This window comes from Etheostoma spectabile, chromosome 4 (genome assembly GCF_008692095.1).
Source record: "Etheostoma spectabile isolate EspeVRDwgs_2016 chromosome 4, UIUC_Espe_1.0, whole genome shotgun sequence".
Taxonomy (NCBI): domain Eukaryota; kingdom Metazoa; phylum Chordata; class Actinopteri; order Perciformes; family Percidae; genus Etheostoma; species Etheostoma spectabile.
In genome coordinates, this window is record NC_045736.1 from 19,805,110 (window position 1) to 19,819,719 (window position 14,610).

The window sequence follows — 14,610 nt, forward strand, 5'->3', positions numbered from 1 at the left end:
TGTATCACAGACAAACAGGATCCACAAGCTTTGCTGGTAACAACAATAAATAATAAAGATAAGTCTAAGTCTAACAACTGAATCAATAGCATGGTTGGCCAAGGTTGACAGTACATAAAATATTCTCTCTTTCTTTACTTTCTCCGCACTTCACTGCAAATATATAAATTGATACTGTACTCAAACAAGAATAACATAGAAACAAACAATTGCTCAGCTTGGTCCATAATTGTCTCGTACATCTTTATGAATAAAACGTTGCACCCTTAATAGTCCCAATCACTTTCAGTTCAGCTTGCTGATGAACTGAGAACAGTCATGTAATGTTTGCAAACGTAAAGCTGAAGTCCATATACCCTATTATGTACAACATGTACAATACATGTACAATACAATACAATATGGACATAATGTTATATTCATATTAATTATGTACAGTATATTTTATGACACTTAATTATTTAATAAATGATCTAGGTATCGCAACTAGCTCCTACTTTGAGAGAATGAGAGAGGTAAAAACAGTAAATAGATCTTTGTATAGTCAGCATAAACACAAACCAGGGTTTACATTACACATGTTTTTTGAAGGCCAACTTAGCCATTAAAATATTCCTGAATATTAGAGTACACGTTTTAAATAGCCACATAATAGCCTACATTTAACCAGAAATGAAACACAAGGGCTGTTCACGTTATTTTTTGTAATAATGAATGTACAGAACAAGCTTCTGCATTTATAAGAGCATGGAGAGAAAAGATGAGACACCGACCTTGTGTTGAACCACCGCTGCAGAATTATGTTCAATTATAAATTTCCTCTGTTTTTGTGTTTTACTGTAAAATAAATAAAAATAAGAATGCCATTATTGCGTTGGTAGAGCGGATCTCGCACTGTTGCTTGCTCTGGAGGAAACTACTAGAACTGTTGGGTCCTTATAAATTCTGGAGTGTGGTCTAGACTTACTCTATCTGTAAAGTGTCTTGAGATAACTCTTGTTATGAATTGATACTATAAATAAAATTGAATTGAATTGAATCTCTGCAAACTAGCCCAGTTCTGATTTCTGATGATTTATTATGTATTCATTCTTCTGTACTATGCATTGTTGAACTTTAATAAATGAAACTACAAACAAACGTTGTCTGTACCTCTTATACATGGGCACAAATAATGCTGTACATTTCCAATCAATTGGCCTCAGTGTTCTTCTAATCTGTGAAATCTGCCGGCTAACATAAATCCTGCATCAAACACTTATCACTTTTATTATTTTTTGAAAGAATCCGTGTTTTCTTGATGGATTACCAAGCCTTGGGATGGATTATAATAAAAATGACTACTCGTAACAGCTGAATGGTGCAGCTGACTGTATATATTAGCAAGCAACCCATCCCCACTCAGCTGTGTATTTGCTGTCTTGAACACACGGCATTCCTGTTGGGAACAAATTACTTGAATCAGTCACTTATTGAGTCCTTGCACGTTGACAGCGCCTGAGGTGGGCCCAAGCCTAGAGCTCTGCGGCATGACGCCATTGACTGACAGAGCTCAACTGAACTGAGATATGAACGGATCTTTTTTTTTAGAAAGTGAATCAGTTCAGTTTGTTCACCCAAAAGATTTGTACTTTTGAATGACTCATTTGCGAAAGGCACAACATTAGTAAGTTAGAAAAAATTGGGAGCAAACAATCTAAAGGAGCTCTGATGGGAGGGGTGTAATTGTATGGGTGCTCCAATCAACAATCTTTCTCCAAAATTGCAGACTCAGACTTTAAGACTTTTTTCTTTTTCTTTCAGGACTCAGGGCGAGAGGTATCTAAAGGAATAGAACAGTTGGATATTTAATGGGCAATGGCATGTGGTGAAAGGCAGAGTGGACAGCTCAAGAGAACGAGAAGGGAAGAGAGGGTGGGTGCTTATGTTGTGGAAGTCTGTGTGATGCTTCTCTGACTGCTAGTGCTCTTAATGGCAAAGGTTGAGGAGTTGCTCTTGTGACTGGAGTCAAAGTCACGCTCACAGCGGCACTGGGATGACTTGAGGTAGCGAGTGGAACAGCACAAAAAATTCTGCCTAAGATCCTGGAAGAGATGCCCGGCGAAGCACATGTAGATCCAGGGGTTACAGCAGCTATTGAGGCTGGCCAGCAGCATGGAGATGATGAACGGCATGGCTGCAGGAGAGGAGAGAGAGAGAGAGAGAGAGAGGAGAGAGAGAGAGAGAGAGAGAGAGAGAGAGAGAGAGAGAAAGAGAAAGAGAGTGGAAAGTTACTATGCCATGACAACAAAATGTAACCAGAAGCTTGTTTTCTCTGTGAAAGTTTGGATTCAAAAGTAGTGGTTTAGTGGATGGCTGAAAGTTTATATTATTGTTTAAAAATTTTCCATTAATTTAAATGAATACAATTTTGGAATAGATATGCACAGTCCTCAGAGGATGACTCTCAATAACTTTGGCATTCACTGAACCTTTGATCTAGCCCCACCATGATATTGACATTTGTGGTTTGTGAGCAAAATGTCAAGACATTGCTTGGAAATTTGATATAGAACTTCATGGCCAGCTTTAGGATTTTATTAAATTATCAGGTCACCGTTTTAACTGACATCACCTCAGCATGCTAACATGCAGTTCTCAAACAGCCTAACAGAGCAGTTAGCACGGCTGTAGACTTGATATAGTCTTGTTTCCTTTCACAAATTTGCCAGTTACTGCCAATGTAGAACCAACTCTGTGTGATTATAGCTGGAGGGATTGTCACTCTTTAAAGTATGCATTAAAATAAGAGTTTGAGTAAGGAGAGAGTTTTATGACACATGCAGTTCAAGAGTGAGAAATAAATCGCAAACAATTCAAATGGTGACCAGTCAAACAAGCAAGAAAGAACAGCGACAATTCATCATGGCAAGTAACCTGTAGTGGCTCAGAGGATGACATTTACAATATGTTGACTGCATCATCTAACTGACATTTGGCAAATGAAGTTCTGATTCATGTAATTGCCTCGTATCCCGTATTTAACTTCTTCTTGCAAATTTCTAATTGGTCTGTACTCGTACTATTCTCATGTTGTTAATGACTGAGCTCAAACTAAATTATTCAGTGTAAATTATTTTGCATGATTATTAAGAACTGACTATTAACTATATAAGGATTTGATTTATGTGATGAAAACATGAGTTTGAATGTAGATTATTCAATTACCCTTTGTGTCATAGTTTTAATAATCTATTTTTGGCATTGCTGCTTTGTAATCCTTCAGATGCACAAATGAAAAAGACAGAAAAATGTAGCAACTATATTTGAACTTGAACAAGAGAATGCTAATTTATGAAACAGTCTACAAACTCTGGAGGCAAGAATGGGAACATGTGACTTTACCCGCTGATAAGAAACACTGTTACAAACTGTAAATATCACTGATCAATTGCGGTAATATTCTCTTACACAGTATTATATTTACATGTTAACAAGACATTGTAGTTCCACAGTGTCACCTTGTGGTCTGTTCTGCTTTTATTTTGAAAAGCGTCGTTTTCTTCTTCTGATATTTTGTGATGCTAAACTTCCTGCTACTCTCTTTTCACAATGTGGTGCTCACGCATCCATTTAAATCTTGTAAAGAAAGAGTTTACATTGTGATTTACTTTATTATTCAGATATTGTTCATACATGTTATTTCTAAGAACTCCGAACTGTGAGGGTGTGTCAAGCTAGAGGGCTTGCTAGCTGATGGACGGAAACTCTTTAATTAGCGCCCTTGGAGAGCGGAATGAGGTGCAAAGGAAAATGTGTGGAATGTATATTATTATTATCAGAAGGGATTTGTTTAAGGAAAGAGAACGTCATTACTTAATTGCACATGACATTTCTGTGAACAATTATAATATATATTGTATTTTATTTAAAAGAAGCATGTGACATTTTATTTGTCATAATACCTTAAAACGTATTTCATTTCATATTTCATATTGATTATTAGTTAAATGTTAAAAAGATTTGCATTGGGTGTAAACAGGATTAATATGTGAACATGATATATGCTCAAATTAATTGTGAGGCTACATAGAAGCATTTTATTGTATTTCTTCTGTTTTATTATGTAGTTTTCATAGTGTTCATGGTGCTTATGGTGCCTGATGCTTGTTGAGAGGAAGAAATAAATTGACACCAGTTTGAAACTCTCTGCGTCTGGATCAATAAATCCAAGGGGCCGCTACACAAACCTTGTGAGCCATGCATCAACCTGCTCTACAGACTATAATGCTGCTGACATGGATGGAGTACCACGCTTCAATGGAGACGGTGCTAAAGACCAACTGGTGGTTATGAAGCATTCTTATCAGGGTGGATGATAACAGAGCATGGATCTAATTTGAATAATAGGGGGAACTACCAAGAAAGAGTCTTCACTGATTTATCTCACAGTGCCTTTCATCAGAGAGGGATGAATCCCACAGCAAATGAAAAGGCAGAATGATCATCCCCATGTCGGTCTGGCTGTCACTGGGCCGGTCCAAAAGCCTCTTTAGCAGGCCATGAGAACACTTAGTGCTGAACCTTGTTCCCTGAAGGTAAACAAGCATTGCAGTAATCTCATTTTTGTTCAGACAAATTGCTTTGCGTGGTCTATCTGAACCTATGACACTGCCTTGATTTTTCTCACTGCTTCTGAAAACACTGTATAAGAACTGAGTTTTATACTTTAAAAAATCAAGCACTTCATGCCAATCAATAGCAGAGAGTGAGTGTGAGTCACACAGAGTGTGAGTCAGTGTCTGGGACACCAGGCTCAGCAGGAGGAGGTATTTGTGTTCACCGATTGTTTTGGGAGTTTGCGTTGGTGTTTGAGTCAGGATTTAACCTTCAGGTGTTTTTGTCCTCTACATAATTTCTTTCCGTCTGTCCAGTGTGATATCACATTGATGATGTCACAAAGCTTAAAAGAATGGGACATTGACATTTCCAAAAACGTGTGTCACGTTAATCACCAGCCAGTCTTACTTGGTATTAACGTAATCTTTATTTAATTACTTCACTTAGCTCAACAGCTGTACCACAGGACGTCTCCACACAGTGTTATACATTCATTCTGCCGTCTCACCTCAGTGATGTCATACATTGCGTCCACTCCAGTGTGTTGCATTCAAGTACATCACTACACTGTGTTGATAAGCTGTAATATGGGTACTAATGGTAAACCTATCTGTGAAATGTCCTGGCTTCCTTACAGTAAATCTGCAGTTTGGGGGCTGAAGAAATGTGGCTCATTGTTCATGCATCTAAATAAAATACACTGATCGGCTCGATGTGGACATTGTATCTAGTATCAATTTGTTTGGCTGAAGCAACAGTTCAACATTTTGGAAAAATACACTTCAAATTGATCATACTCTCACATCTGTATAGTAGTAGTAAATAGTAAATATGATTCTACAACACTAACTACAATTAACAACAATTAACTACAACATCTGGTTTGTTTACATTATGCATGTTTGAAACAGGTTTGCGATGTAGAGGTCCTTCCCCTAGTAGCCTAACAGCTTTCTGTTCTAAGCTGTGTGGTGTGGGCTCACTTTGCTGACTACGACTCTAATGGACACATTATCTGCACACACAGGTGACACTCCAGCCTATCTTTTGTACACACACACTGGCACGTGTCTGCCAATTCTGGCCTTTCTGAACGCTGTTCACATGGACGACAGCCATCAGACATCAGCCTCCTCTCTGCACTAAGCTCGGCTCTGCAACAGAAAAGGAATGAATCACTTCCTTTTCCATTTCATCTTTTTGTTGCTCTTTTTATTGCTGCTGTTAGTATGAATGTTGCTGTGAGGTGGAGCATTGAAGCCAATTATAGAAGTATACCTCCTCAGTGTTGAAGAACTGGATGACAGGCAAGTGTATTGTGCAACTGTTTGGCTCCAAAGTGTAAGAAGCTGGTATGAACAATGCAGCTTAAAGCGTAACTCTCGCCAAAATGCAGCCTAGGGTCTTTTTGGGAATGACTGCATACTTTAAACTTTAGTTTAAAAGCATAGTTAGGATGGAAGCGCCACTTTTCGGTCAAATGGCCTTTTGAATGGGAGAGCTAGGGGCACTTCTATGATAGCATCAAAATCACTATTTTTAAAACACTAAGAAGGCTCGACGCAACATGAAACTTGGCTCAAAGTATCACCAGGGGCTCTACACATGAATTTGAGCATTGAGAACATTGTTCGTTTTCACAGAGTTTACTAAAAAGAAAGCTCTTAACAACTCACTGTAGTTGTTGGTTTTTCCGGTCCCCGTCCATCTAGCCGGTCAAACATAGTCGAGGGAGGAGAGTAAAGATGGAAAGCTCCCTAAGCTTAGTTCCATGTAAATGCATGAATGATTTGTTGTTTTGTCATTAGGGAAAAACTTAATTGACCTTGTAGTTAAAAAAGGAGCCTCATATAAGAATGACATTTCCTCCTATGGAGTCCATTCATTTGCATTCGGAGATTGATTCTTTTTGACTGACAAAGATGGCTGTGAGTGGAAACAACAACAGTTAAGTGAGTAGTTCAAAACCTTACTATCGAAAAATCTTAAATCTTAAAAGTGACGCTTCCGTCCTAATTATGCTTTTAAACGAAAGTTTGACTCCGGTATATTCCCAAAAAGACCTTAGGTTGCATCTTGGTGAGAGTTATGCTTAAGGAGGATGACAGGTATCACACAACCAGTCATTTGGAACCTTGTACATAAACCCACAGAAGCAGAAGAAAAGACTCAAGCCTGAAACAATAAAGTATGTTAACTCACTACAAGAAACTTAATAGTATTGTTTTTTAGTTTTTTTTTAAATGCTTTTTGCTAAGGAAATACCAGAACCGTAAAGTTATAAGAGGTGGAAATTGCTTGGAAAACAAGTTTTGTATTGTCTTAGAGGAGATGCAGACATATTGTTTTGCAAAGTCTTTAAATTAATAGCTTTAATTAGATTTATTCTTCGCTTTTCCAGAACACAAATGCCCTTAGATCAAATTGACAAACTATAACCCCCTTCACATTATACACATCTGTGGGCCTTATACTTAGTAAATGTAATGGAATTACGGAAGGAACAGCAAATACATTGTGAAGTCAAAGGGGATCTGAAATGTATTGTTGTCATATGGGTGTGGCCAGTATCCAGCAAATCGATTAATATAGGGACCTACAGTATATGGCTCTTAGTGGCCCTATTGTGGTTAAATGTTAACGACATACTCCAACGTGCCCCACAGGCACAGATAAAGGCTGCTTGGTGGCGCACACTAATGTGTTTAATGATTAGCCGTCAGTCGGTCTCAGCAGCGAGAGGAGGTTCAGAGGAAACTTGGGAAATTATGTGTGTAGGTTTTGCACTTTAAAGGACTTATCACCATTTGTTCTTACCACACAACAGGTGTATCATAGAGTAGGCCTATAGGCTTTTGATCTAAGAAGTTCACATATAAGAAAAACAAATAGGTATGTTTATCTTGATCTACATTCCTGATGTAGCCCTAAACAAACCATTAACAGCATCCGACAACATTAGATTAATAAGTAAGGTAACTAGATGTCTAGTGCAAGTAGGCCTATACGTCAGTTTGGAAATGACAGCATGTTCTAATGTGTTTTACAAGGGTGTATATGCAAATCCAAGTTTTTATGTTTTTTAGCAGACATATTGAAAATTTCAATAGAAATTCTACGTTTATGGGCAATTGTAAACCCTTCATCTCAGCCCCCCTAAAAATTACAACAATATAAAACTTCTTTAAAAAAAATCAAATTTAGTGCTTCAAGTTAGAGTTTGCAAACTTATGCTAACCAATGCTATGCACCTTTAACCCAGTCAAGGAAAGGGTCAACAGAACCGTAGTGTTGGCAAATCCGAGGTGGTTATGCCAGACTCCCTACTTTGGCTTAGTCTCTAATCTAATCTGTCAGAGGGAGAGCAGGAGTGTGGTTGGTTGAGAAGTTTAACGATGGTAGTCCCCAGAGAAGAAGTTGATAATTTCATGGCTCAAATTAGAACCCAAATTGAAACGTTGTTAGAACATTGTGTTAAATTGGTCGTTCTTACTGTGACTTATAAAGTGTCCGGTTTAGTTCCAAAAAACATTAGCTGACGTTGTTGTTCAGTAGCTAGCTCAGAGATTTTCAGATAATTAAATTATTGATTTAGCAGGGGGGTTAACACTTTTGCCAGGCACTATATCAGTGTCACATTCTCATTAGGTAGGGGCTGAGCCCCCCTAAAGGTCTGATCCTATAATTGCCCCTGGGTCAAACCACCTGTACTGCACTGAACTTCAGCTCAGTCACTCAACTCTCCACACCGCACCCTGGGCAGCATAATTTATCCAAAACAGCAAAACCACGAGTCAGCCATATAACCCCAGTGCCTGACCTGTCTGCATGAGGAAAACAAAACAAACCATCTCAAAAAGATGTTGTCTCAGTTTGCTCCAACTGGATACAGATCTGGCACCCTGTGGGTAAAGAGCACTGATGGGCACAGAAAGGATGGGGCAGTTATATCTCTGTTCATTTCCATTGGGCAATATTGCAAATGTGCAAAAATGATGGGAAAACATTGGTAGAGGGTCAGTGTTTCAAAATGTGTCAGACACGTAGCGAAATGCATTAGTAAGCTACGGCAGCCTTTGCGCATCATGATGATGATGATATCCAACTTTAAAATTCAACCTACCCTCACGAGGCGCTGCTGGATCCCACGCAGACCACATCTGGACAGAGAAAAATGGGGTCCAACAGACGATATAGGCCAAAACGATCACAAAAGTCATTTTCACTGTGGTTATCTTCGCTTTGGAGATCAGCTTAACGCTGCTCACGCGGGCCAGTGTGTTGCATTTGGAAGCTTTGGGTGTCAGGCTTATACACTGCTCCCGCCTTGTTTTCAGTTTAAAGTTTTGCCATATTTTGAAGCTTATTAACCCGTAGCAAATGCTCAGTATCGCCACTGGAATGATGTATATAGTGAGACTGATCCATGTGATGTAAGCTTTGGCTCCCCAAGGCTTCACGAAGTTGCCCCAGCAGTCATACACTCCTGATCCGGGCGAGCCAGCCTCGATCAGGGAGAAAATGAACATCTGCGGGATACTGAAGAGCAGACTCAGAACCCAGGAAAAGATGACATAAAAACGGTTTTTTATCCTGTGCAAAGAACGAAGAGGCTGACAAATTGCCAAACACCTGTCTACGGACATCAAAACTAACATGTAAGTGGAGGCGAACATCCCAACGACCTGTAGGTATTTCACCAACCTGCACAAAATGTCCGGTCCATAGAACCGAAATGTAATGTCCCAGATAAGTTGAGGGAGAACTTGAAATATCGCCACAACTAAATCGGCGATGCTCAGGTGCTTCATGAAGTAGTACATGCGAGATTGGCTGTGCTTGGTGGTGTGGATGGCCAGCAGGACGCACAGGTTACCCGCAAGCGCCAGAAACAGCACCAGGGCGAGCACAGTCACCTCTACCTTCGCCACCTCTTCATTCCGCTTCAGAGGGTTCGTCTGATTCAACAAACCGGTCCCGTTAACGAGACTTGGGTTCTGCCAGGATTCGTTAAATTGCCAAAATTCTCTTTCATTTGAACTCTCCATTGCCGCAGTCTTTCCTCTGCAGATGCGTCAGGGTTGTGAAGTCATGGACGGGTGAGGTATGATGAGGCTCAAAACATGCTCATTAAGTGATAAACAAGGATAGGTTGAACATCAATCTCCCAAGTTTTCTAAAAACTGAAGACGCTTAAAAACATTTCCACTTGTAAAATGAGATATTTAACAAAATGTGTGCGCCAAAAGAAAAGTAAACTTAACGTGCCGAAATCAAAAATGTGGACCTACTGTACGAGACAGCAAAAGTAGGGTCTAAAACACATGATTATATATAGGTTATTCTCCAAAACTAAAATCCAAAATATTATCAGGTCTATATGCTCGAACAAAATACATAAAAATGAAAAATCAATAAAAATCAAAATGAAACACTGGCAATTAGAGTATTACGAGAAAAAAAAACGCAGCAGAAATGATAAGCTCCAACATCTTCTCTGGTAACAATCGGAATGGCCAGCACGCAGAGCTGAAGCCGCTGTTATACCTGTCCCCAGTTCAGTTATAACAGTAAATTACCCATCACCGCCACAAGGCAGCGATGTGAGCCAGTCATCAGTCCCCTCCCAGTCTGCTCTGTTCTAACACATCCATGGTTGGGAGTTCCAACTCTCTTCAGAGCATGAACCCCAAGATAGGCTCTGTATCAGGGACATTATTGTGTCAGACACTGTTTGACTTTAGTGTGGAGTTATAAAGCTGTACACTTTACCAGGAGAAACACTAAAAGCTCTGCACACAGAAGGGGCTGTCAACACGTTTTTATTGTCCATATCAAAAGGCATCTTAGACGTCATTCATGACTTGGTTGCTTATAGCTTTGGGGAAACCTTGTTGTTGTTGTTGTTGTTGCTTTGGATGTATTGTTATTGTACTGAGAATTCAATCAATTGAAAATGTCACTGGCAATGTAGTGCGACGCCCATGTTAATGCCCATGTGCTACATTCCAACTCCTCTGAACACAAATTTCTTCCTTCATCCCCTTTGTGTTGCCAAGTGCAATGCTGCATTGGAATATTTAACTAAAATGATGAAGGTGAATATTATTACCTAAATATTTAGGAAAATGCTACATTATATGATTTATTAAACACAGTCACACTGATGCTAACAGAGTCAGGAGTACTGAAAAGTGAGGTTTGTCTGCTACTGTGCAGCTATTTCAATTTTCAGCAGGTGCAAACCCTGTTGGTAAAGGCCTCTGGTCCTGTACCTACGCCAAAGAGTTCTTCCCCATTTTTGTGGTTGTGGCTGGGTTTGGAAAATAGCAAATCCACTGGATTATCAAAGCAGTAACATGAAGACTGAAGATGCTTCATCGCTGACTGGAAATTAAATAAAAAAAGGGAATAATGATGACATATTAAATATAACGCTGTGACTTGTGTAACTTTGGAATGAAAACATTTAATTTACCTGTTATTCAATATGGGGTTATTGTTAGAAATAAGATGTGTCCAGCTTAAGGTACTGGATCCTCCAAAGTTTGCAGCCATTTTCAGACTAAATGTGTCCAAACAAGTTGGCATGGTCTCTTCCATTTCAAACAGAAAAATAGCCGAGAATTACTGTACAGTGTAAATCTAGAGCACACAACCTGTGCAGTGTTTACTTTGCAGCCCTTCATGGCGTGCATTATTTAACGGAACACATGGAGGTCTCCATCAACTCGTAAAGTCCAGATCTATCAGGCGACCACGTCATGTTATACCAAGGTGGTCTATCACTGGTTAATACAGTACATGCTTTAACAAACCACACCATGAAAAAGCTTTAGCATTTCACTCAGTGAGGAACCTTCCTAATCAACTAAGCCTATTGGACTTCAGGATAACTTTATGGTCTAATGTGATTCACAACTGAGTGTGCATGTCATTCCCCTCTCTCTTTCCCTTTTAATTTCTTCAGCTATACTGTTGAATAAAGGCCTAAAATGCCCCAAAAATAATGTGTAAAAGGATAGAAGGCTGCAATAGCAGAAGCCAAGTGGACTTGAATGCTAAAGTTGAGAAAAGTGAGCTAAAGAGATTGCTCTTGCCACAAAGAGAACAAATCATGATGACAAGGCTGCAGGTTCTTTGCAGTGTCAACTGTCATGAAAATAGAGTGAAAGTAAGAAAGATTGCATATGGCAAAAATGGCACTCTAGGATTTCCTGATATTAATGACATTGCTGGTGAAAATCTTCAAAAATTATTGAGAGGGATTTGTACAATGTCAGGCCCACTTCAGAGGGATGAGGGAGAAGATGGTTCATGTGAGTTTGCAGACATTCAAAATGACGCCAGTGAACATCATACATAGTAGTTAAACTCTTTTATTTTATGTTGTATAATACTACTTATACCACGGTAACAATACTATGTTAACACTAAGGGAACATGAATTATTATGAATCCATGCATGACTTCATGCATAAAAAAGTCAGAATTCATGTACTGCATGAACTATCAGTAATGTACAAGGATTAATACTATCTCATGCATGACTTAATGCAGGAACAATACATTTATTAATGCATTAGTCAATGTATTTCAATCCTCATGATATCTGATTTAAAAAACTGACTTGTAGTGTTGTAATCATGATTAAGTAAGCATCACTTCTTCATTTCATCTGTAACATTGATGAATAAGAAATAGTTAACAGTGGCATAAGATTTTATGTATTAAGAATTAAAGCAGTGGTTGGCAAAATGATACATTATACATATACATATACATATACATGTACATATACTACATATACACAAAATGCAGTATACTGCAAATGCATTTTTTTTTTTATAGTTGCTTTATTCTCAACAACATAAGCAGTCATGTCTGCAAACAATGCTCACCCAAGTAGGATATTTATGAATTTTACTTTTCGCTAAACATTTTCTCTTTCTTCCCTTTCTTTTTATCCCACCCACCCCCCACCCCTGACAGAGCCCAGTTAGTCAGCAGTTCTCTGTGCCATTCCCACAGATATTGGGCTTTGAGTTGACAGATCTAATTAGAAACAAGGTTCAGGCCCAAGCTCCTGATGAAGTATGATACAAGGGATCTGCACGCTAATACTTTCAGCACCTGTTCCTTATGTAATCACTCAATACATGAGGTTCTTAGCCTACCCTTTTCCTCTGGACAATCTTGTGTCATGAGGCGCACGTACCGTTAGACACCGCCTACCAAGAGCCTGGGTCTGGCCAAGGTTTCTTCCTAAAAGGGAGTTTGTCCTTGCCACTGTCACATTAGTTGCTTGTTCTTGGGGAATTACTAAAATTGTTGGGACTTTATAAATTATAGAGTGTGTTCTAGACCTACTCTATCTGTAAAGTTTCTCCAGATAACTGTTGTTATGATTTGATACTATAAATACAATTGAATTGAATTGAATGTACAATGTAGAGCAACATAGTAGGGTGCACAGGGATGCTGTCACTCCTGGCTTAGTGGGTGCATGATATAGTCTGTGTGCGTAAAGTACTACGATGAGCCATTAGCCTCATAAGGGAGAGGGTGTTGGAGATTTCTGAGATTACGGGCACATGTTTCAAAGGCTTGTAAGAATGAAGCGAGTGTATACAAGCTAAAAGTAAGTCATACATCACACCTGGTCAAGATATATCTAATTCAAGCATATCTTGGTAACTTATAAATGTGTCAAACAATATTGCATGCAGAGTTCTTCCATCGGGCCTCACTTCTGAGAGAATTCCCTGCTTCATTACAGGAGATTCTTGAGTTTCTGTTTGAGCTTTATTTTTAAGTCAGGATCTAAGACATCTACTTCCAAAACAATAACAGGATAAGGCTTGCTGTGGTGCGTCTGGAAAAGTTGTAGGGTTTGACAACTCTAAATAGCATTTACAGGAAGTGGCAGCAATCTTAAATAGACAAATAAAGCAAATAACTCAACAATAACCCCTTAACTAATGCTTGTTTGTGGGACAGAACCTGTTTGAGCAAGTGTGCAAACCCATAAATAATGATTGGCTTGTTTTCTGTAAAAAAGAAACTGATAAGAAATGGACAGCTGCAGATGACTCACATCACAAATGGGTGAAGATTGTAAACTTGGTAGAACAGTGATTAGAGATGTGTTACTGCAAATTGCTTTTCATTACAAGCTGTGGTGATGTCAGATAAACATAATTGGGTTTTCCACATTCACAAAGCCATAGTTTAAAAAAGCAGGGACATTGGACTTATCATTTGTCATGACCACCTATGATTATCCTCCTGTTGCTTTTATTAGTATGATGAATCAGGGCTGTCTTTACTTTAAATAAAACTTTGAACATCCTACTCTTCCTTCTATTATATGAATACAACATTATGTGCTGATGACTGTAGCTGTGGTAGAAAGTGTGTTGTGAATTTAATGTCTAATGCACTGAAGTGACTTGAAAAACCAACATAGTATAGAGATATTAGTACAACTTATGATGAAATAAGTTGTCTAATGCCTAATAGTAACTATGTTTGGCTATGCTAGCAGTATGGTTCTAGGGATAGCAAAATAGGTCTGTCTGTTAGCCAGTTTATTCCACCCCTATGGGCAAGCCTGACATATCTAAAAAGTTACTGGATTTTGTACAAACTTGGATGGTTCCTAGCCAATGTGTTCTAATGACTTTGGTGATCCCGTAACTTTTCATCTAGCACCATTAACAGGTCAACATTATTAGTTGTCCAATACTCCAGTTTATTACCAAATACTTGCAGGACTAGTAACATTCCCATCTACCTCAGCTGTACTTAGCATTAATTAACAAATGTTAACATGCTTTACAAGTTATTTTAACATTTAGCTCAAAGCACTGCAGTGTTGGCTGTAGACTCTTAGTCTTGTTGAATCATAGTTGTCTCTATGTGTAATCAAGGATTCAAAAACTAATGTTCAGCTTGTTGCAGGGAGAGAGACAAGAACATCCCATCCAATAGTCCAGATCATATGAATTT

The 14,610-nt window shown here is 38.7% G+C and overlaps 1 protein-coding gene and 1 long non-coding RNA gene across 2 annotated transcripts in view; one reads left to right on the plus strand and one right to left on the minus strand.

Annotated features, from left to right (window-relative positions):
* Window positions 1–8,257, plus strand: part of LOC116688438 (uncharacterized) — a 466,907-nt gene extending 458,650 nt beyond the window's left edge. Inside the window, exon 3 of the long non-coding RNA XR_004331777.1 lies at window positions 8,119–8,257. This is a non-coding gene — a long non-coding RNA (uncharacterized LOC116688438). The remainder of the gene's footprint in view (window positions 1–8,118) is intronic.
* oxtra (oxytocin receptor a) lies at window positions 640–10,115 on the minus strand. The gene is made up of 2 exons (XM_032514433.1): window positions 8,723–10,115; window positions 640–2,176 (listed from the first exon to the last, which is right to left on the minus strand). The coding sequence occupies exons 1-2, from the start codon at window positions 9,645–9,647 to the stop codon at window positions 1,923–1,925; spliced, it is 1,179 nt and encodes a 392-aa protein (XP_032370324.1). The 5' UTR covers window positions 9,648–10,115; the 3' UTR covers window positions 640–1,922.
* Window positions 10,116–14,610: the final 4,495 nt, after the last annotated feature.